This window comes from Mus pahari, chromosome 5, assembly GCF_900095145.1.
Source record: "Mus pahari chromosome 5, PAHARI_EIJ_v1.1, whole genome shotgun sequence".
Taxonomy (NCBI): domain Eukaryota; kingdom Metazoa; phylum Chordata; class Mammalia; order Rodentia; family Muridae; genus Mus; species Mus pahari.
Window position 1 is genome coordinate 136,793,566 of NC_034594.1, and position 23,588 is coordinate 136,817,153.

Sequence of the window (23,588 nt, forward strand, 5' to 3'; positions counted from 1 at the left end):
AAGGGAAGGGAAGGGAAGGGAAGGAAGAAGGGAAGGGAGAGGCATAGGTAACCAGAAATGACTAGGAGGATGTGAGGAAGAATCCAGTTGCCATTGCTTCTTTTTTTTTCTATTTTTTTTTTTTTAATTTGGGGGATTATATAATTACAATATCTCTCCCTTTCCTTTTCTTCTTCTAAACTGGGAATATCCTGAGCAGGGGGCATATCTTCTGGTCAGCTACTGTGTTCTGGGGCAAATGATTAAATGATTGAGCCCAGATTAGGAAAGGGGTGGGGATGGGGAGAGAGAGAGAGAGAGAGAGAGAGAGAGAGAGAGAGAGAGAGAGAGAGAGAAAGGGGAAGAAATGGGGGAGGAGTATGTGAGGCTGGGTTGGAGAAATGAAAGAAAGCAAACCCCACTGGTGACATTGGCACATTCTTCCTGAGCGCAGCCCGCCCTCCTTGTGCAAGAACACTGAGCCCCAGGTGCAGGAGGCTGAGGCCTGCAGAGGGACTTGAAGAGAGACCCACAGCAAGCCATGGTGAGCATCCCAACCTATAAGAGATCTCTAGATATTCAAATTTTTCCTTGGGGTTGAAGAGGCAGGTGGCAAGGGGCAAGAAGCTATCATTTCTGCTTTTAAGAAATATAGAAACAAACAAGAATTAAAAAAAAAAACCCTATGCATGTTGTCTTAAGAAAATGACTCGAGACTCTTTCTTGCTGAGTTTCTCCCTTGGTGTTTGCTTTGATGGAATGCTGGAAGGGGCAGAGATGAGCTTAGACCTTTTTGGTGATACAGACTGACTCCTTGGGGAGTGACATATATCCAAAACTACAGTTTTAAGATGTGCAGAAAGCCTATGACTTTGTTGTTTGTTATTCAAAATGCTGTTCTTACTTGAAAAAAAAAATAAAACAATGCTTGCCTTTCCTGGCTTCTGCCTACATCATTCATTCACATATTTGAGGTATGGCTCCTTCATGACCCAGTGTGAAAGGCAAATGTGAGCGTCACTGGTTCATTAGACCTCAAGAGCATTAAAAACAAGAGCACTAAAAAACCAAAAAGATTTGGTTTGATTTAAAGCTCAGTCGAAAAGTAGGTACAAAGAATACTGAAATATAGGAAAACATCACATCAATCATAATCAACAACTTGGGGCTGAAATCTGGAAGGAAAATGAAATAAAGTAGTGTACCAGTGTGTAATGAATTAGATGTCATCATTTTCAGCCATGACCCCCTCCCCAAATAGTTTACCTTGGATAAGGTAGAGACTGGGCTGATGGGCTTTATCTGTGATTTGAAGAAAAGGCAGGCAGGGCACTGCCTCATGGTGATATAAGTTTTCAGTTCAGAGTTTAAATATTTTGCACTTCATTTACAGGTGTTTCCATGGAGATGTCAGGGTACTCATTGGGGCTCATGGAGCATCCTCAAGCTGTGGGTCTGGACACTGCTCTTTTGTGGTATGTCATTTGTTTTTGGCTAAGCCTTAGGCAGTGATTGTTCGTTCCTTAAATATTCATTGAAAGTATATAGTTGCAGGGAACACAATCAGGTAGGTGGCTATTAATTCTTTTTTGTTGCTTTTGTGTTTTGTTTTTTTGTTTTTATATTTTTTTATTTTTGGCTATTGATTCTTTTAAGGACTGTCATTCTTTCTCTGACCCTCAGTACTTCTCTGAGTCCCCCTAATACCAGCTTAGCATTGACATTCTCTAGTGATACGCCCAAATCCTGATAGCTGCACAATAGTCCTCTGTTAGGAAGGAGTATAGTTAATTGACAAACCTCTAATAAGGCACGTGATGCTTATTTTACATTTCACTTTCTATTAATAGTCTGTTGTGCCCAAAATGAACTTCCACAGTCCAGAGCGTGAGCTGCCTGAGGGCTGGGGTTTTATTTTCATTTTAGGGGCCTTTGTGTCTTTCTTTTGATGTTACATGTTTTGTGCTTAAGCCTTAGAGGCTCTTCATCAATAAATTTTAACATTTTAAACCATTGTCTGAGCTAACTTGTGTCTCCTTCTCTCACCTGGACTTTCAGCTCAGAACAAGTGAACACACCCTCTCTTTGTTTTTTAAAATTTTCTTTGCTTTTAAGAGTTTCATACATGTACAGTAAAGTATGATCATAACTATATGTCATTTCCCCCTTCAACTACCCCATGTACCCCCCAACACCCCTCCCAACTTCCTGTCTCTGTCTTTCTTCCTTTTGTTTTTGATAACCTGCTAAATCCAGTTAGCACTGCTCATAGGTGTGGACCATCCACTGGTGCATGAGAAACCTAGCTGTGGCCACACCTTCAAAAAGAATGATTCTCCCTCCCCCAGAAACAATTAACTGACAATAGCTCTTGAGTAAGGGGTGGGGCCTGGAGATCCCCTACCCCATCTACACTTGATCTTCGTGTAGGTCTTATGCAGCTGCAGATAATCACAACTGCTATGAGTTCAAAATTGTGTTAACCATGGCATGTCCAGAAGACAGTACTCCCATATTCCCCAGCACCCCTTCCCAGTCTTTGTGTCTTTTCTGCAATGAGTCTTGGTGGATGAGGGGTTAATATAAGTGTTCCACTTAGGGCTGAGTCTCTAATTCTCAGCATTTAACAGCTATGCATCACTCCATTGGCTGCTATCTACTTCAAAAAGCAATTTCTCTCACCCAGGTAGAGAGCAGCTCAGGATGATTGACTTAAGCATAAATATTTAGAAGGTATTTTTGATATGTCTTTATAGTACTCATCTTATGAAGTAAAAACTCACCAGTCGTGGTGGCGCACGCCTTTAATCCCAGCACTTGGGAGGCAGAGGCAGGCGGATTTCTGAATTCGAGGCCAGCCTGGTCTACAAAGTGAGTTTCAGGACAGCCAGGACTATACAGAGAAACCCTGTCTCACAAAAAAAAAAAAAAACCTCAATGAGCTGATGGCTATGAAATCTTTTATCCTACTGTAAAATCATACTTCACATAGATCATGCCATTCTTAGAATGGCCAGTGTCATCAAGGTCCTTGTGCACAATCATGTGTTTTACTTAGTTGCTTCAAACCCCTTATGCCTGAAGGCCCAGTTGTTAATTAGGCACTATTACTTAAGTATCTTTGTATTTAGAACATGATGAAACCAACTGTGTGTCTTTTGGATCATCTTTATGTATGTTGTTCTTTCTGTACTATGAGTTTAGATATACAAACAGTCTATGTATTGAGGCATTCTCAGGGCAGCTTCTTCTACAATAGAATACATTTTATGTTACAATAAAGTATTTAAAATTATGTCAGTGTTCTTCCTGACCCTATTTTATTTTACTTAAATGAGAAATTTTGTATGTGTACTGTGACATATAATAACAGTAATAAATATTGGCCTTTAGGAAGTTATCCCAGGATTAAAAAGTATAGTGTGGATTTTAAAGCTGTATTAAATTATACTTTAATTAATTCTTAGTGACACACATTTCTAAAGTAGATTGGATAAATTACACTTCAAAGAATTTTGAGGAAGATCTTTCATTAAAATAAATCTGCTAAGATATATTTATATATAATAATCCTTGATTAAAAAACAATTCTATATCTTTTCAAAAAGAGAGAGAGTCTAGATTCTGATCCAAGGCTGCCAACAGTTAATGCAGTGACCCTGAAACTCTCACCTATTCTCCTGCAGTCTTGGTCCCTCATCTCTAAGTGGCGTGCAACCTGCACCTGTGACTGGTCCTAGAACACTATGATGCATCATATTTCTGCTGCTATTTTTCAGATTTCCTGACACACCATGGAACTCACTGTTGGACTTACCATTATTCTGAAAAACCCATGAACTGGGAAAATGCTAGAAAGTTCTGCAAGCAAAGTTACACAGATTTAGTTGCCATACAAAACAAGAGAGAAATTGAGTATTTAGAGAAGACATTACCCAAAAACCCTTATTACTACTGGATAGGAATCAGGAAAATTGGAAAAATGTGGACCTGGGTGGGAACCAACAAAACTCTCACTAAAGAAGCAGAGAACTGGGGTGCTGGGGAGCCCAACAACAAGAAGTCCAAGGAGGACTGTGTGGAGATCTATATCAAGAGGGAACGAGACTCTGGGAAATGGAATGATGACGCCTGTCACAAACGAAAGGCAGCTCTCTGCTATACAGGTAGGCAGGGTCCTATGCTGATGTGGGAGCACCAGAGTTAGAGTAATAAGACTCATAACCCAGAAACTGCTATTCATTCTAAAATAATCCTAACTAAGCCTTAAGCATAGCACCTCTGGGCAATCTGCAAGTACACAGCAACTAAACAAAGTTCTGTCCAGGTTGTGTGTTATGTGGGGAATATGGGTGGACAGCCTGTGCCTCAAGGAGAGACAGAAAGAGGATGCTGGGAGCTAGGTGGTTTTTTAAGGGCTTTTCTCTAACACCTCCTAATCATATAGACAATTACTGTGAGTTAATTCATTCTAAAAGCAGACAAATGTCTACAGCCAAATGGCTACTGTATCTATAAATAAAAAGTATAGCATGTGTTATGCAAAAATGTTATGAATACTTAAGCAAATCTTTCTCGTTCATTATAATAGTGTCAAACAAAAATGTTCTTTGTGCGAAGAAGGGACTATGGATGTAATCACATTAAAATGTCTTTGTGTAATCTGCTTAAAGCCTCTTGCCAGCCAGGGTCTTGCAATGGCCGTGGAGAATGTGTGGAAACTATCAACAATCACACCTGCATCTGTGATGGAGGGTATTATGGGCCGCAGTGTCAGTATGGTAAGCTTCATTTGTTTTTTTGTTTGTTCTTGCTGGCATTCATAAGACCCATAATAGCTTAGCACTGCTGAACAGAGTTTGTGCTCTGTTGGCTTTGCTTATGGACTTCTCTCTTGATTCAGCACATGGACAACACACCTGATTATCTTCAAAGCAAAGTTCAGAGACCATTTCTTCCCACAATATTTCTTTGGATCCCCAATACAGACAAATAGTTATCAAGTAGCAGAAACAAGACTCAACTCCATCGAATCCTCATAACTCTTCTCAATCCTGCTTCTCTCTCCATGAAAGTGGTCCAGTGTGAGCCTTTGGAGGCCCCTGAGTTGGGTACCATGGACTGCATCCATCCCTTGGGAAACTTCAGCTTCCAGTCCAGGTGTGCTTTCAAGTGCTCTGAGGGAAGAGAGCCACTTGGGACTACAGAAACACAGTGTGGAGCTTCTGGAAACTGGTCATCTCCAGAGCCAGTCTGCCAAGGTGAGTGACTTTAGAGTGGATCTTTGTTGTTGGGACGAAATAATACCAGTTGGGACAAATCAATATTAGCAGTTCTAAGAAATGGGAAGTTCAGAACAGAAAGCTAAACTTTCACAATAATGTCTTCCTGTAAAGATTTCCCAAGTCAGCATGAAGTTTCAATTTACTTCACAAGTGGTTTGAAGCACCACAAAGCACAATGTGTTGAGATTTGTCAAAGCTGAGTAGGTTACAGTAAGAAATGGGGTATTGTAGACCCTTACATCAAGGATGTCATAGTCTACTGAGCTTGCAGGATTAAGAACTATGAGGTTGGATAGAAACAATTCTATTTCTTCCTAGGAGAGGGAGGTATCTGGAAGGTATTCCTGCTCATCTATAGACAGATGTGACAAGGAAAAGTAAAAGGACAAACATCTGATACACAGATTATGCCAGAGTTATTTAATAACAAATCCTACACACTTCTTTTGGTTGGGTATTTCTGGAGAATACAGAAGCAAATCATTATAGATTCTGTACTTATGGAATATGTATTTAATAGAAACTATTCATGTTCAGGGATCAAGTTTGAAGGAAAATGAGAAGAACAGGAATAAGCATGTGGCGAGGTCCCCTAATAAAATACATGTCCTTTATTTGCAATGAATGGTCACTTGGTATCTTACTGCCAGCACTGAGGGCAACTATCCTAGAAACAGCACAAAGGACCACTGCTAGGATAGCCAAGAAAGAGAGGGTGGAGTAATCGGAGCCCTAGGAAGTCACTCAGAGATGCTGTGGGAGATACCGGAAATGAGAGAATACACATGCACAAAGAGAGAGGCTCAGGCTCAGCCAACTGCTATGGAAAAGCACATCAAATCTTCAGAATGTGACTGAGTTTCAAAATGTGTTTTGATATGTCTGCTGCACACAATGGAAAATTGGAAGAAGAAGAAAAGTAATATCTTTAAGGAATAAAGGACTGAAACAAAAATTAATTTCAGTATTAACCAACTAGACTACATCTGACTAATTCACTTATCTCTGAAACTGTGGCCCTTCCCCAGAATGTTACCTCCATCACATCCTTGGTCTGGTCTTTAGTTTACTCCCCTTTAAACATCATGCTTGCTTTCTTGATTTCCATCATATTCTTTTTCTGACTGTCTTCTTTGTTTTGGTTTGGGTTTTGGTCTTTTGTTTTCAAGACAGTGTTTCTCTGTGTGGCCCTGGCAGTCCTAGAACTTCCTCTATAGACCAGGCTGGCATCTAACTCAGAGATTCGACTGGGGTTGGAGGCATATGCCACCACCAGCTGGCGGCTTCTGATTGACTATAGTGACTTCTGGGTTCTTTCATTTGTACTTATCCAAGCTCATAAACTCAGTGTCAGCATCTGTCTTTTCTATGGTTCTGATTTGGTTTATTTCCTTCTTCAAATTTTCTGAATTTTATGGATGTATATACCTATGTGGTCTTTGGATTAACAAATCTGTTTTTAGCCATGACCTCCGAATATGCTAAGGATATTGTTTGGATGTCTACAAGTCAAGTGTCTCCAGTCAGTTTTTTTTTTCTTTTTTGTGGCTGTAATTACATTCCATGGAAATGACACAAGAAATGGTGTGAAACTCTGCCACCCTACTCCAGTACTTGTGTAAGATAACACTTGATAATTCAATTTTCAAAACTTTATTTTATGGGGCTGAAGAGATAGATTACCTTAAGTGCACTGGCTGCTCTTACAGACAGATCTGAGTTCTATTCCCAGTAACCACCTGGTGGCTAACAGACATCTCTGACTCCACCCCAGATGATACAATGCCATCTTCTGGCCTCATAGGGCTCCAGGCACAGAAATAGTACACACATATACATGCAGGCAAAACACCCATACATGTACAATTCAATAAAATATTTTTTATTACTTAAAAAATTGGCACTATCACACTTGTATATAATGCACGGTGAATATATTCACCCCCTCCCCCCCATCCCATGTCTGCCAAGCTCCTTCTTCTTCTCAACTAGCTCCCTTGTTAATTACGTTTTATAACTTGTTACTTCTCCAGTTTCTCTCCTACTTGTCTCTTGCCTTTGCCCTCCTTACCTTTCCGCTGTTACTGCTGTGGTCCCTTCAAAGAAGTTACTCATACAGCAGGCAAGCTGACCAATTAAAAGATAGTCAGAACACACCAAACACAGATGACCATTCACTCTTTAGTTTATTCCTACCATTTATCTCGGTCAAATTTGAGCTCATTAAGTTCCCAAATGATGCTTGATACAAAACAAATGGTCATTGTTAGAATGAAAAGAATGAGTTTTTTTTTTTTCTTTGCTCCTCTATCTCTAAACACACCCCACAATCTGCCCCGACTGTCTTTATAGCAACATCAACATTTTGGCAGTTTTCTACTTTCCACACAGAATTTGTGCTCTGTTGGCTTTGCTTATGGACTTCTCTCTTGATTCAGCACATGGACAACACACCTGATTATCTTCAAAGCAAAGTTCAGAGACCATTTCTTCCCACAATATTTCTTTGGATCCCCAATACAGACAAACAGTTATCAAGTAGCAGAAACAAGACTCAACTCCATCGAATCCTCATAACTCTTCTCAATCCTGCTTCTCTCTCCATGAAAGTGGTCCAGTGTGAGCCTTTGGAAGCCCCTGAGTTGGGTACCATGGACTGCATCCATCCCTTGGGAAACTTCAGCTTCCAGTCCAGGTGTGCTTTCAAGTGCTCTGAGGGAAGAGAGCCACTTGGGACTGCAGAAACACAGTGTGGAGCTTCTGGAAACTGGTCATCTCCAGAGCCAGTCTGCCAAGGTGAGTGACTTTAGAGTGGATCTTTGTTGTGGCAAGGCTGTGAGAATTCAGGGGAGTCTTGCCTAGTAGTCTGTTTCTTCCGTTGCTGTATAATTTAACCCGATTCGGGTTGTAGTTTGATGCTTTTCAAAAGTTTTTTTTTTCTCTCTCACTAAAATGAAATGCAAAACACCAAACCAACCCAAACTAAACCTAGCTAAACAAAACCAAAAGTCTTTGAACTTATCTGGCATTTTATAATCTGATTTATAGTATTACATTGAAGTTATACTCTGCATCTTATTTTTTTTCCTCATTGTTATCACATAAAGCCTTGATGAACCCCAGTTGAACTTTGGTTCCTCTCCTTCAATGACATCCATTTTATGTGGTGCCCAACTTAGCACCAACAAGTTTCTTTCAGGGGATTTTCAGGTCTTTCTTGGTCACTTCAGTTGGTAGGTTCTTAAAGTCATCTTTTCTTTGTTTTTCTCCAGTGTGAGCTCTCAGGAGAATAACAACTTCTGCGAAAAACAAAGCCCCACTCTTGATTGTTTTCATTTGCAATCGAGTGGGTTTTCATCCTTTCTTGACTGACAGGGTTTATCACACATAGATGATGGGGGAAAAAAAAACCCTGGTAACTGTGAAGTTCTGGATAGGCTTTTTACATGTATATTTCTAGCTCACTCCCTAGTTTAATTCTCTAAAGGAAAACAAAATCCATCATTGACATCATGGAACAGAATTGATGTAACTAATGAATTGTATCAGTGTTAAGCCTGCTTCAGGGAGTGGGGGTGTCTGTCAAAACTGCTTAAGGAGAAGGCTGAAAGCTTTGTGATCACTGAGCATGTCTCACGCCAGAGTCTGCCTCTTGAGTCTAAGGCTGTATGGTATGACATTTCCAGCAGTCTTGCATGTTACCACGCTGGGACAGCCTTTTGGAATGGCTACCCTATACCACCATGGGCTGTCAATGCCTTGTTGTCTCTATCTCTGACCAGTTATTACTCCATATCACAAGTCTGAAAGCACTGTCCTAAGTAATTCCTACAAGTTAGAAATTTCTAGATTTGTATGAATGATTTCAATGATAAAGTCTGGAGGCTCTGGTCAAAACCGTGTAATAGGGGCTGGAAAGAAGAATCAGTATTTAAAAGCACTTGCTCCTCCCAAGGACCTGGGTTGGTTCATGCCATGTGGCTCATTACCCCGTGGCATTTCCTTTCCAGATAATTCTGTGCAGCACACACATACATTACTCAACCCCCATAAAAGTTAAAACCATACTGAAACAAAAAGCTTCAGGATTGGCAATGAGACTGGGAGGGAGATGGGAGAGGCTAAAGGGGGTGGTGCAAAGATGACCAAAGATATGTACACCATCTCTGAAAATGCCATAATGGAATCGATCATTATGCACGATTAATTGATGGTAATAAGAAGGTGAAAACTGCCTTTGGTCCTGACTGCTGTGTTGTGTTATGTCCTCCCTGCAGTGACTCAGTGCACACCTCTAGCAGCACCCGATCTGGGCATGATGGAATGCAGTCACCCCCTGGCCAACTTCAGTTTTACTTCTGCTTGTACCTTCACCTGTTCAGAAGGAACTGACTTAATTGGCGAGAGAAAAACTGTCTGCGAATCATCTGGCATCTGGTCTAGTCCTAGTCCAATATGTCAGCGTGAGTAATCTTACTCAGAAATACTGAAGGCTTAAAGCTGGAGCTGATTGACTAGTGGAAGACAGGAAAGAGAAAACAAACATTTACGTCCCATTTCCCTCAATACATGTGGCCTAAGAAAGAAATGTATGTGCAGTCATGTACTATAAAATCCTTGCCTGTTCTTAGGCTCTTCTTTCATGATAATTATTTTCTCTCTCAACTCTCCTATTACTTTAAAGTGTAAGCCCATTGACATATTTATGTATGACCCATGTCTTCTATTCTGTCACAAGTTTATTATTTCCCTGTTAGTCTTTTAACAATGTGTCCTCTAAGCTCACCAGTGACTCCCTAACTCCCAACAAATGAACCATTCTCTAGTATCCCAAGCTGATGTCTCCCCACTCTGTCCATGCGTGGGAAGGACCACAGCTTCCTCATCTTTATGTATACACCCTGCACCAGAGTACATGAAAAAAAAAGTGACAAAATAATTGTTTGTTAAGTTAGCATATGACCTAGCAGCTACCAGTGTCTGCCTAATGTATACCATCTACACAGAATATAGAAGTGATAGGCCATGAAGAAGCTGTCAAAGAAGAACTCTGGGTGTTTGGAGTAGAGTGGGGGCAGGGAGCAGGAAGGTGGTAAAGAGGACATTACAGCAAGGCTGTATGCCAGCCTCATCAAATACATTTCCTTTCCAACCGACCTAGCTTTCATTTCCTCATCTTTAGCAAACCAACAGCTGCCAACACATAAAAGTAGATTCCTTCACCTGGAGGTATCAGAAGATAGATTTTTTTTCAAATTAGTATTTTTCAATAAGAGACTGTAAGCCAACCTGGTTTGTATATCCAAAGGGGTATGTAGAAATGGCCTTTTAGTTTATTTGAGTAGAAATGAAGGGCAGGGGTCCAACTGCATCGCTATAGATCATTGCAGACCCTGGGCATAAAAAAAATAAGAGTTTTGTGTATCTTGTTCCATGTAAGTAGTAGAAGCAGCTTCCTTTGATCAACAAGTTACCCAGCTCAGATCGTTGACTTCATTTTCCTTACAGTTTAGTAAGCTTTCTAGCTCTTCTCTGAGCTCAGATATCAACCTTTAAATAAGACCAGGAACAAAATACCATGATGACTACTTCTTGTTTGAGTTTTGAGACACATCCCCAGGACCTCCATGAGTCACAGATCTGAGAACTGTGACCCCATAGGCAGAAGGCTAGAGGCCAGTCCAGGTGTATACATACCGTGGGCCTTCCCATGTTACTCCCCTCATGTGTTGTATATGTTACTGTTGGGGGATATCAGAAGACCAGAATGTCAACTATCATGAGCTTGACTAAGAAAATAATTCTGTGGCTCATGCTATATGCCTTACTGATTCCTCTTTCAGAGACAAACAGAAGTTTCTCAAAGATCAAAGAAGACGACTACAACCCCCTCTTCATTCCTGTAGCCGTCATGGTCACCGCATTCTCGGGGCTGGCGTTTATCATTTGGCTGGCAAGGCGGTTAAAAAAAGGTAGGTGTGTTCAATAACATCAAAGTAAAACAGTTTTCAAGTGGAGAGAGAGAGAGAAAGAGAGAGAGAGAGAGAGAGAGAGAGAGAGAGAGAGAGAGAGAGAGAGAGACCCTCACAGGAAATAAAGTGCAAGAGATTTAGCTGAAGCAGGTGCCAAGTGACTTCTGTGCTCTGTAGGCATAAGTCCCTAGAGAGATTGGGCCTTATGTACACCTCCATTTAAAAGACCCAGACAACGTTTCATGGTTGGCAGACCTTTTCATGATACCTTGCTATGAGGAACTTGGCTAGATGAGACACTATAATGACTCTTTGGTCCTATTTCTGTATGAAGGGGTATGCATTGCCACCGTCTTCCATGAGCCTGTACAGCTTTGATCTTAGCACTACAATAGCATTAGGAAGAGAGTCTATGATTGTCTAAGATTTTCAAATATCTTTTTAAGAGTCACATAACTTTCTGGGTGTTGACATGTGGTGGTTGCATTGCCCTTGGGAAAAATCTTTGTGGATTCTTTCTAGAATCTATTCACTGAGGTTACCACTGTGATCTAGTATACCATATATAGGTATATGTAAACATATACATATTTATACATATATTTCTTTATATTCATATGCATACATATGTAGTGTACACACATATACATATATAGTGTACTAGGTTACCGTGGAGGATATATACACATCCTAATGATATGTATACACACAGACACAGACACACACAAAGAGAGAGAGAGAGAGAGAGAGAGAGAGAGAGAGAGAGAGAGAGAGAGAGAGACATACATATATCCAGTATCCAATAAGGCAGAAACTTGAAGAAAAAAAGAGGAGGGAAAGGAAAGCTTCCTCAAAATCTTATTCTCTGTCATCCAGGAAGTATATAAACACTGCATGAGAACAGAACATTCTTTTTGCCCTCTTCCTCCTTCCTGAATATGACTTTGCCTTCAGGTGAACTTAACACACCAGCCACAGGCCCACAGTCTGCTGCAGGTTTGGGGTGTGCACTGCCACATTTGTCCATGTCTATCTAGCAGATCTACTCAAAACTGTAAAATTCACACACCCTGGCAGCTTTAAAGATTCCCCTGTATTAAGGTCAGGTACTGTGAGTAACCTTTCTGACTCCTTTGTGCTGCTTCCTGTGGTAGAAGCTGATGGCCACTTAGATTTCCCTTCCATCAGATTCACTAGTGTGCGTTGTGTCTCCCAGCTCACCCACGCTGGCAACTGAAAGAAAATCATCTACCCGTCTGACAGTCTTCCGCCACGATTTGATCTTCTGTCGATTTAAAAGTAGGAGGTGATCGATTCATTTTTAACCAATCCATAAGATAATAGAGGATGCACTATGCATAGGAATACCATTAACTATAACGTGTTGACACTGAACAGTTCAAACTTTTCTTTTGTTGATGGAAATTCCATGGACCTTGGATACCGCCATCACACAGGACTATACTAAGTATTGCCTGCAGCGCCAGATCATAACCAAGATTGACCTTTTTCTTCACCACTGATTAGTCCTTTCACTGAGACTTCAAAACCTCACTCCAACTGTCTTGCTGCCTTGGGTGGGCAAAGCAATCATTACACATGCTCCCTGAGTAAGGTGGCCGTTAGCTCAGTAACTTCAAGGAGTTATAAGTAAAGAGGAGGACACGGATCTCCACATTTCATCTTTTTCATAGGCAGCTGTAATCACAAAGGAATTTAGTCAAAGTTACCCATATTTGGTGGGTGCTAGCTGGCTAAGGCTACCTTATGGGTGGGGAGGAGAAAAGTAGTAGGTTGTTTTTAAAGTCTTTCCTTTGGAGTCAGTCATTTCTGTACACGATCTCAAACTGATAACAAGAAAACAGCATGCCCCTGCTGTGGGAATCAGAGTAGGGCAAACAGGAAACAGATAACGGGTACTTGAGCTAGTGACAGTTATGCCACCAAAGGGAGTAGCAGTTCCCAGAGACCACTGACTCTGGAGGGAAAACTCAGGTAACTATGCTTGGTTCAATGGTCTTCAATCGTGAAACATCCACTCATCTCTCAAGCTTGCAAGCGATTAGCTATGTCCTTCAAACATTTTAGCCATAAAATGACTCTTTACAACAGGAATAATGTCCTTTTTTTTTCTATAGAGATGCTGGTCTAGGTCCCTGAGATAAACCCATAGATGTTAAATAGATACATTGATAAGAATCATAGTGAAAATAATAATTCTATATCTATACATATTATGTACATGTTATAGTTTTATTGCATTCATCAGATTGGAAAGGGGACATGTGACAATTCAGAGTATGAAGGCCGACGGGGCGACAAAGCTTTCTTCTCTCAGGTGGATGCTACAACCTGGTGCAGGGGCTGCCTATGTCCTAATGGTCTTGGCTTCTGGGTTCCCTTTAATTCTTCTCCTGGGTCCACAAACAAGGACCCTGGCCATGGGCTCAGGTAGAAACACTTGGTACTCCTAGCCTTTCTCATTCTCCAAGGCAATGGCATTTTTTAGGCCAAGCTCTAAAATCTCTCTTTAGCAGGAGCTCAAGGCAAAAGTGGCTCTTTCCTCTGAAATAGCACCCCTAAGAAGCACTTGCTCTCAGGGCTATCAGGCAATGCTGTTCCTCAGTTGGAAGAAATTTCCACCTGACCCAGCACACTGGTTTAGTCCAGTACATGAACTTGAATGCATTCTCTCTTAGTTCTCTTTTCTTCAGAAAGACACTCCCTCAGTAGGACAAGAAATTCCCTTAGTAGGACAAGAAAATCCCTCAGTAGGATTCTGGGTTTTGTTTACCTATTGTCATTACTCTTATTGTTCTTAAAAGGATATATATTTTTTTGTGAAGATGTATATTTATATTTATTTGTGAAGATGTACAAATGGACTCAAACTTAATTCTACCTGATCCATATATTTGATCCATATCATCTACAAGCAAAATTTTGAAAGACTAACTTTTATAGAACTTTAAAATATCAAAACCACAATTGAGTACTGTCTATTATATGCCAAGCAATGGCCTAAACATTTTAAATGCCCCCCCTTTTTTTAAAAAATGAATTTAACATCTATGTGGGACAATTCTAGACTAGCAGCTTACAGCCACTGAAACACACCAAAGCCACCCCCTCTCAAAGGATTCTTCTTTCTCAGAAAGCTTTCTTTCTATTTCTTTTTCTTCTGTTTCTACAGAACTCATTTCTTCACACCACTAGTTGAGCAATATTTACATTCCTTCTATGAAAAAAGAACGTGATTTGGTTCATAAAATGTACCTTTTATAGTCAACAAAAATTACCTAAAGAGTTAGAGGAGAGTCCCGACTGAGTAAGCACAACTAAGTTGGAGCCAAGGTTTTTGTTTGGACACAGAAATGTGGGTTCCAGAGTTCTATGCATTTGGTGGAAGTGGCTTTCACACCTAGTTCCATGTGGCGTGTTCAAAGGGGAAACAGAAGTATTTATGACATATGAATTGTATATAAGATCTCATACAATGTATGAAAATTAAGCTGCTCAAATTGGATTGCATGACTCCCACTGATTCCAACTAATAAGACCAAAGTCAAACTCTCAGGACTCACATAAGAGAAGCTGAGAGACATTGAAGTCCTTTAGGGAGGGGCTGGCAAGAGGATGAGCTGTGCCTGGGACACTGGGACACTGGGCCAGACCAGTGGGGAGTTCAGCCAAGGCTCTGGCTTCATGAGCAGCACAGCAGGCAGAGTGGAGTCCCCAGAAGCAGGCGCATCATGCTGTTCTGCTACAGCTCTGAACGTTTACTGGTACCCCAGATCCACTTAGCCACAGATGGGTGCCCACTTACCAAATGCATAATGTATTTCCAAAGACAGTTATGGAGGTGGGCATATCCTTTACTTAACACATTGAAATTGTTTACCTTTTGATGATACTTTTTTTTTATTCTTTTTTCTGTGTTTAGGCAAGAAATCTCAAGAAAGGTAAGTTTTTCAATGAAGAATTTCCACATCTGTTTGCTTCTATTTTCCTTAGGGTGCTTCCTACTATAGATAGAACACAAACCCTGCAGTAGTTATTTACCTGAGGGTCTCATACAAATAGCATTTCCAGATAAGGTTGCTGAGTGCTGGTCACCATTAAATCTTGTGGCTTTGATGCTGTGGACTGAAACAGATGGATGTATAATATGCCTATTAAGAAAGGAGATTTCATATGGTGGGAATGTTTCCTGGTAGTCTCTGAATTTTCCTTGAGGGTTAGAAGCATGCTGTTACGTTTCTTCTTGTCTTAGCTTACAGGACCAACATCTAACAATTGAGAAACATTCAATTCAACAAGCATTTCCAACAACTAACATATTGTAAAAGGAAACTGTCCAGGTGCAGGCCATCAGTCTTAACACAGAAGGGTGAATGACTTCTACTCTAATGAGTGCTGGCCTTCAGAAATGAGAAAGGGCAGTGGAGTATGGAACTTACCCACCACTTCCCTAAAGAAGTATTTGCCCGTTGGTTCTCAACACTGCAGCTCTTCAAGTAGGGTAATAATGTAGATTGTCAAGACAAGATGTAGACACATGGAAGTTCCTGGCCTATCTAGCAGAAATGAAGAAAGGGAGGACAAAAAGAAGTGGCCAGAGAGACAGATGGAGGAGGATGAAAAAGAGCTGGGGTGACAAGAGTGGGAACCATCTCAAATGCAGCCAGAGCAACTATCAGATTTCCCGAGGGCACATTTAAGGGCATCGGTGGGAAGGCTATTTAGATAAAGACAGATGTCAGCTGGGGTAAGGATGAGGAACCATTTAGGACAATCAGCTGGAGGCAGAACATGTTCTGCTCTCTTGAGAATTTGCCACGAAGAGGGGGAGAGTGATGGGGTTGGGGACATGGGCTCAGTAGAGTCTTTTTACTCTGTTTTCATTACTGTAATTGTGTAGATAGGGTCCAAGTAAGAAAAGGGTCTCTTTGGGGGCTGGCCTCCCTATCTCTGTAGCAGGAAACCCACAGGATGTAAAGGTTTCTTCTGTGCTCCCACCAGCTGAGTGAAAGTTCTTTGGGCATATTCTACCCAGGGCTGTGTTCTGGCCGCAGAAACACCTGCTTTGATTGCTACTGCACGGAAGTGGTTCACTTCATTTCAAGGATGCGGTGCCCAGCCAGAGATGCTACTCAAAAATAATTAGCATAAAATTGTCTATTAAATTTAACAGTTTGTTGACTTTTTTGAGTAATTGACAATTACTCAATTAATCTTTGTTTATTGAACTTTTTTTTTTTTTGTATTAGAACAATGCTAAGCTTAACTGAGACACTCAGAGCAATGAGTCCTTGACTCTAACCTCAGGGAAATTCTACTCTAATTGTGGAATGAAGATAGAAATATTTAGAAGTGCAGAACAATCAAAGGCAGAAATGGTCATGGCTGATGGATTTTGTACTGATGAAAAGAAAAATCATTGCAAGAAAGGCAGAATCTGGGAGAGAACCATCAAAGAGTTCAGGCTAGGAAGGTAACTCAAACATGGGCATGAGAAGATGCAGCTAACAACAAATTCCGGGCCAGGAGCAGACTTTTCTAGAGTCCCTGGTCTACTGAGGATCTGGGCAATGAAGGCAATCGATCGTCCTCACACCAGCTCATGTCTTTAGCTTCCCCACTAGGTGTACTAGAACCTGGAAGCTGATTGTCTACCTGGAGTTACTCTCACTGATTAACTAAGGTGGTACTACTTCATACATTTTTAGGCTTGAAAGATGGAGGACATCACCTTAAAACTGGCTTTGTAGTTAGGTAAATAACCCACAGGCCTTGTGACAGTGACAGTTACAGTAATAAATAATAGATAAAACCAAACTTTTATCAAATACACATTCCATGTTGCATACGGTTTTGAGTGTTTTGAGTCTTAAGTGATTAAGTGTTGTCTACAACCCTGTATAGATAGGGAGTGTTGTTATGCTTAATAACAGTAAAGAAACAGAAGGGGGAATGACAGTGGCTTAAGGGAAGTCACTGGATAAAGGGAAAGGCTGAGACTTGTAACACCAGCGTCCAGAGACAGCATCCCCGTAACTCTAATGATTCTAGATCCCGGGCTCTTTGATTTACTTCTATGTTAGGGGTTTTACTACAGAGCCCCTCCTCTTCCAGTAAAATGACTTATTTTCACACTAAACCATGGTGTGATGGCACTGAGGAAGGGTGTGGTGGAAGAAATAGGGTGTGTCTCTAGAACAAGCCAAGGGGGGGCATGAACACTATCTCACTAAACTCCGTACCACTTTCTTTTTTTTTTTCTAACCTAAGTTGATTCTCACAGGTCTTTGTTCTTATTCCTATTAGGGTTTGGCTGATGAATGAATGACTCCTTGGGCATTTGTGGTTTTGATTCTTGCTGGTTATTTTGACTCTTCTGCAAACTGGTTTTGTTTATCACCTCATTTGGTTTCTGGTTTCTAAATTCTACCTGGGTAAAAGCTACACCCATGGTACACAGGATACGATGCCAACCTCAGAGGAGAGGGGATGTGCGAGATTCTGCTTTCAGAAACATTTTTATTTCTACACTGGCAAGCAAGTTTGCAGCTGCCACGGTGGTTTACCCTGACAGTTCAGAATGAGTCCAGAGCCTCCGAATCCGGTTCTTCTTTTGAAAGGTGCAAAGGCACAGAAATATGGTTCCCCTCCACCCTTTCCAGGAATGGCACAGTTGTGACATAGAACAGAGTAGCACCTATTTCATCAATCTAAATTCGTCCTTATCTCTCTCTAAACCATACTCCACCAGAATCTCGCATCCAGAACCAATACCACTCTCTTCCTGAGTTTTTATTTTCTCTGACCTCACATTTTATCTCCTATTGTAAAATCAGCATGCAGTAACCTCCAGATGTTCCACATGGAAATGAGCATTATTGCAGAACTATGACCAGATGTGATCTGGGGACCAGCACTCTGAACATCATACTTCTTAGAGAATCAGGACTTCAGGCTGAATCAGCATTTACATTAAAATATTTATTTGGAGAGAGGGGCTGGAGAGCTGACTCAGCAGCTGAGGGTGTGTGCTGCTCTCATAAAGAACTCAAGCTCAGTCTGCAGCATCTGCACTGAGTGGCTCACAACTGCCTGTAACTCTGGCTCCAGGAAATTTGATGCCCTCTAGAAACCTACACAGGCAACTTTAGTCATGCGAACGCACGCACGCACGCACGCACGCACATATGCATGCACGCACGCACGCACTCACGCACACGCTCGATGAAAATCAAAATAAATCTTTAAAACGTTAACTTGACTGTGTAAAATGTTGCTGTAATGTCTCTTCCACGTTTCTTTTTAAATGCTCCACACCTTGTCCACGATCTTGAACTAGAAGCATTCCGTGCTCTCTTCGTCACGTTAGTGGCTATCTATCTCCTGTGCTAGCACTTCAGTGTTTGTGGTTTCCTTGTCTCTGTCACCTAGAGAATGTTCACCTGGAATACTAATAATTTCGTTTTTACCACTTTTAAAAGCTCTTTAGTTTAATTGTATAATCTGTTGCTTCTCTTTCAGGATGGATGATCCATACTGATTCAACCTTTGTGAAAGGAAAGCCATGAGATACTAAAAACAAAACATTGGAAAATAACTTCAAGTCCTCCCAGGAAGATTTTACATGCAGGCATCTCCCACGTTAGAGATGCAGTGTTTGCTCAATGTATCTGGAAGGATTTCTACACGACCAACAACTCCTCCTAACTTCCTCTTGCTCATTCATCCCATTAACCCTATCCCATAATGTGTGTCTATACAGAGCAGTATTTTATCATCTTTTCTGTGGAGGAACAAGCAAAACTGTTACTGTAGAATATAAAGATATCTGCCTTTACTCTTTCCTAACTCTTGTTTCCTAGTTCAATTCAGTACCAAAGCTAATGCCAAACACAGTGAAAATATGATTCATGTGCAATTGAAAACTCAGACTCCTTGCACATAGTACATACCCTATGATAACATTGAAAAAAAAAAACTTTTTCTTTCCACCTCCAAAGAACAGTGCTCTATTCAAGTTGGAAAAGTCATACTCCCTCTGTAGGCCCACTATCTGTGAGTGACAGCCACTGCAGCTGTTCACATTAACCTTCCCCATCTCCTTTTCTTAGGTGGCTAAATTCTACACACTGCACCCAATGATAGCCCCCAAATATCAAAGAAGAGAAAATCTCCTGCACTGAGTTTTAGTTTTGAGTTTTCCCTTCTCTTTATTAGATCTCTCTGGGTTCTTTGAAGTCAGTGTTCTGACGTTCTATTATTAATAGTCAATGATAACACAACCCACTGTCTTGGAGCTGATGTTATGAAGACAACAGGTAGAAAGACTCCTGGGCTCAGGCTGCAGTGACACCCTTCTCTTTCCCTAACATCTTCTACTCAGATACCTAAATTCTATTCTTTAAGATTCAGGACAGCTGCCCCCCAATGCTTACCACTTTTTTTATAACTTGCTTCTTAACTTGCCCAACCTCTAGGCTATCTCATTTTCTGGCTTCACTCTTCAAGATTTATAACATGATGCATTTAAATACAGCCCGATTTTTTTTTAAAAAAATGTTACTTAGTCTGTTTGTATACCAGAATATATGTTGTCTTTTTCCTAGATAAAATTGTGCCCTTCTTGAGGGGAGAGACTGTGTTAGATCTTTGGTTTTCCTAGTTTGTTAACTGACCCTTGGTAAATTTGTCTGACCAAAGTCAGTGAATGAAGCTGTGTGAGGAGATTTCTGAGAGCTTGTGAGAAAACACCAAGCAAGCAAGACAAGAGTCTTCTAACCTCTGTTCCTCCACAACAGGGATGTATTCTCAGAATGGTCTTTTGTGACCCTCCTAGGTGTAAATGGAGTGGGTTTGCTTCAGATTATCCATCAGTTACCAATAGTATTTGGATGATGTTTCCGGTTATCCTCCTGACTGTCTATGGCTTGAACTTATGTGACCCTGCCCTCAGCACTGTACAAGCTAAAACTCATGTGACTTTGCCTAAACTCGTGACCTTGCCTAAACTCATGTGACCTTGCCCACAGGACTGTATACAGCTGGAACTCATGAACTTTGCTTATACAACTTTGCTGAGGCAACCAGAGCTCTGTGAGTTCAAGGCTAACCTGGTCTAGATAGTGAGTTCCAGGCCAGCCAGGGATACATAGTGAGACCAAACAAACAAATGGTGAGAAATAAATGTGTGTGTGTGTGTGTGTGTGTGTGTGTGTGTGTGTGTGTTAGAGAGAGAAAGAGAGAGAGAGAGAGGACCACATTTTTTTTAAAAAGTCACTTCTGATTCTATTGCAATTGCAAAAGCCCCTTCATCCTGTGTGTCTACTAGCAGGTGTCAATCATGCTCACACAGCTTAGGGTTCATCCTTTGGAGAAGTCTAGTGCACAAAGAACAGACTCAAGAGCTCACTGCCCTGTCTGATGCTTATTCAGGGTAACAGAATTCACAGACACAATTAGATCCTAGATAGGTTTCAGGGGAAACCAGGGTTTTTTTTAAGTAGAGACAAAGTTTTGACACCAGAGCTAGCAGACAACTATCACAGGCTTAAAGAAAAGCCGAGATGGAAAGACCATCACAGCACTCTGAAGCTCGTGAAGTTTGTACCATGCCATGGTCTTTGGAAAGCAAAAGCAAGAGATGGACAGAACCACAGCATCATTCTGGGAAAAAAATAAATCTATCTGATGGTTTAAGAGGGAAGAGGAATGGAAGCAGGAGAGGCAAGCCATTCAGATGCAGTTATCCTGGCTCCGAAATGATGAGCCAGGAAGGTCCCTGTGGGCATCCTGGAGCCTTTGTTCTCTGACTAATGGGAGGGTGGAGAGTGGGAGGGAGAGTACCAAGCCCTTAGAAAGGAAAACATAAGACAAAGACTCTGGTTAAATATGGCTTATGCAAATCTTCCCTTGTTCAAAGATCTTATAGGAAAGTCCCTCCTTTGTTATTTTTCCTCTGCATGAATGTATCTCCTTTATTCTTAATACAGGATTGAGTCAAGGATGTAACCCAAATGCCTGTAAGCTCACAAAGACAATTGGAGAAGAGGAGCAATGGGAAAGGGCTCCAGGTCGGAAATGATTTTTAAAATGAGGGTGGTGGTCAATTCTACCCACTTATAAGAAAACAAGCCAAGTTTTTGAAGTTTCATAAATACAGTTTAAGTAGAGACACTGATACAGACTGGCCAGCCTCTGTCAGCGTGCAGAGAAGCCTTCAGCAGCTCCTCCTCGCTGGGTTATGCTTGCCTGTGAAGTCAGATTCATACAGATTTTGAGCATGTAGGGTAGCAAGCATGTTAGATGATGCACCACTTGCCGTGGAGTATGACGTAACCTTCTAGATAGATTGGCTCTTCTTAGAAAGCATCTAGAGTTGTCATAGTTTTCTATTATAGACATTAAGCTGCAGAGTGGTGCTTCCATCTTATTTAAGTAATTAAGGGGAACAGAAAATCACACATGGTCAAGCTATGCTCTGTGACTTTAAAGACTTTTCTTCTTCTTCTTCTTCTTCTTCTTCTTCTTCTTCTTCTTCTTCTTCTTCTTCTTCTTCTTCTTCTTCTTCTTCTTCCTCTCCTCCTCCTCCTCCTTCTTCCTCTCCTCCTCCTCATCCTACTCCTCTTCCTCCTCCTCGCCCTCCTTGTGCTCCTCCTCCTCCTCCTTCTTCTTTGTCTTCTTCTTCTTCTTCCTCTTCCTCCTCCTCTTCCTCCTCCTCCTCCTTTCATATGAAGCTCTTGGTGCTGATGATGTATATGAACCAGCCACAACTCTAGCAATAACACCAGCTGTTGAGTAATGTTTCTAATATTACTTCTGTCACCAAGGAGAACTGTTTGGAGAGATTTTTCTCTTGCTGATAGCAGCAATAAACAAATGCTTTGGGTTTTTTGTTTTGTTTTGTTTTAAGATTTTTCATCCTGAGAATACTTAAAGTCTGGAGATTAGAAACCATGGCTTCTTACACCATGCAGTGCTTTCAAGGGCTAGCTCATGCTGCAGAAGACCAGAGATTCACTGGAGATTGACATGTCAAAATACCCTTGAATAGCACAGGACCTCTATCTCTTGATCTTTGTGTGTAATGTGAAGGGGGAATACCTAGAACTTCTGTTTTCTTTCAGTACTGGGAATTAAACAAGAGGCCTTGCACATGATTGACAAGCACCCTTCCATTAAGCTGTGTTCCTCAGGCTAGTTTTAACTCCTAAGAACTCTGTGACTTCAGATCTTCTTCTCATGCTTTTGAAGTTTACCAGCAAATTGAGCAACATTGTGGCTTCCCTGTGCCATGTGATTTGAGCAAGTTACTGAAACCCTGATGCCAGTTTTAGTATCACTAAATGGTGGACAGTTTAGTCCGACTTTTCATATTAGGTGTATGGACTAAGTGGGCTAATACATGCAAAGAACTTAGGAAAGAAACTGGAAAATAGTAAGCACCAGATAAATAACAGCTGGTGATATAATACACATCATCATTAATGTCAAAGATCTGTGTTTGTGGCATCCAAGAGCATTGTGGTCTTAGGTACATGTCTAAGAGCACTATGGTCTTAGGTATATGTCTTGGGCTTCTCCACTATCCTATGTAATATTCCCAAGATAAGAGGCCTTGTGTGTATCCTCTCCCAGGAATAGCAAAAGGCATAGAGAGAGAGAGATTCCATGTAGCCACACTGGGGATAAGAACAAAGAAAGAGGTCCAGTGACCCCAAGCCCATGTTCAAACTACTGAGAGGAACTCTATTGTTAAAAAGAAAAAGAACTGGACTAGAGGAGAAAGAGGTATGAGAAATTAAGTTGTCTCTGGTCAAGTCTTGTAAGCCAACATCCCAGCTGCCTCTCCTTGAAGCCCTGTCATACCCTCCTACTCGATGACAGATTCTTTTTCACAGATCATCATTATTACACATATATGTTTAAATGCTCCGATTCATCAAAGAACTTGAGTGTAGCAGCCAAGGTTTTCCCATAAAGAAAACAACAGAAAATAGTCTTCCAAGTATTCTTTACACTTCTAGACACAAAACCAGAATATTCTCCAAATATGGTTTGAAAACATCTCGCTTCACAAACCAGATATTTATCAACAAATAAAAATTCCAGACTAATCTCCCTTGTGAGACTATATGTGAAAAATCTCAAGCATAATATTAGCAGGCCAAATACGCCATCCAATAAACATATATAACATGATACCCAATTTAGATTTATTTCCATGATGTAAGAGTGGAATTTCTGTTACGAGATCCATAACTACAAATTACCATAGTAACAGAGTAGAGGAGAAAACCCTCATCAATAATCATCAAGTGTTCTCCTGACACGC

The 23,588-nt window shown here is 40.9% G+C and overlaps 1 protein-coding gene across 2 annotated transcripts; it reads left to right on the forward strand.

Moving 5' to 3' along the window:
* The first annotated feature begins 405 nt into the window (after positions 1–405).
* Sell (selectin L) lies at positions 406–19,903 on the forward strand. Of its 2 annotated transcripts, XM_021198405.1 has the most exons (9): positions 406–523; positions 1,373–1,454; positions 3,759–4,145; positions 4,653–4,760; positions 5,055–5,240; positions 7,875–8,060; positions 11,108–11,236; positions 15,180–15,198; positions 18,779–19,903. In XM_021198405.1, the coding sequence occupies exons 1-9, from the start codon at positions 521–523 to the stop codon at positions 18,795–18,797; spliced, it is 1,119 nt and encodes a 372-aa protein (XP_021054064.1). In that variant the 5' UTR covers positions 406–520; the 3' UTR covers positions 18,798–19,903. The 2 variants fall into 2 exon arrangements, with proteins under 2 accessions (XP_021054064.1, XP_021054065.1); XM_021198406.1 differs by lacking the exon at positions 4,653–4,760.
* The last annotated feature ends 3,685 nt before the right edge of the window (positions 19,904–23,588 follow it).

Bases quoted from the DNA above. Each gene is read 5' to 3' on its own strand.
- Sell (XM_021198405.1), top strand. The intron at 4,146-4,652 runs GTAGGCAGGGTC...ATCTGCTTAAAG, and splicing joins GGCAGCTCTCTGCTATACAG to CCTCTTGCCAGCCAGGGTCT. The intron at 4,761-5,054 runs GTAAGCTTCATT...TCTCCATGAAAG, and splicing joins TGGGCCGCAGTGTCAGTATG to TGGTCCAGTGTGAGCCTTTG.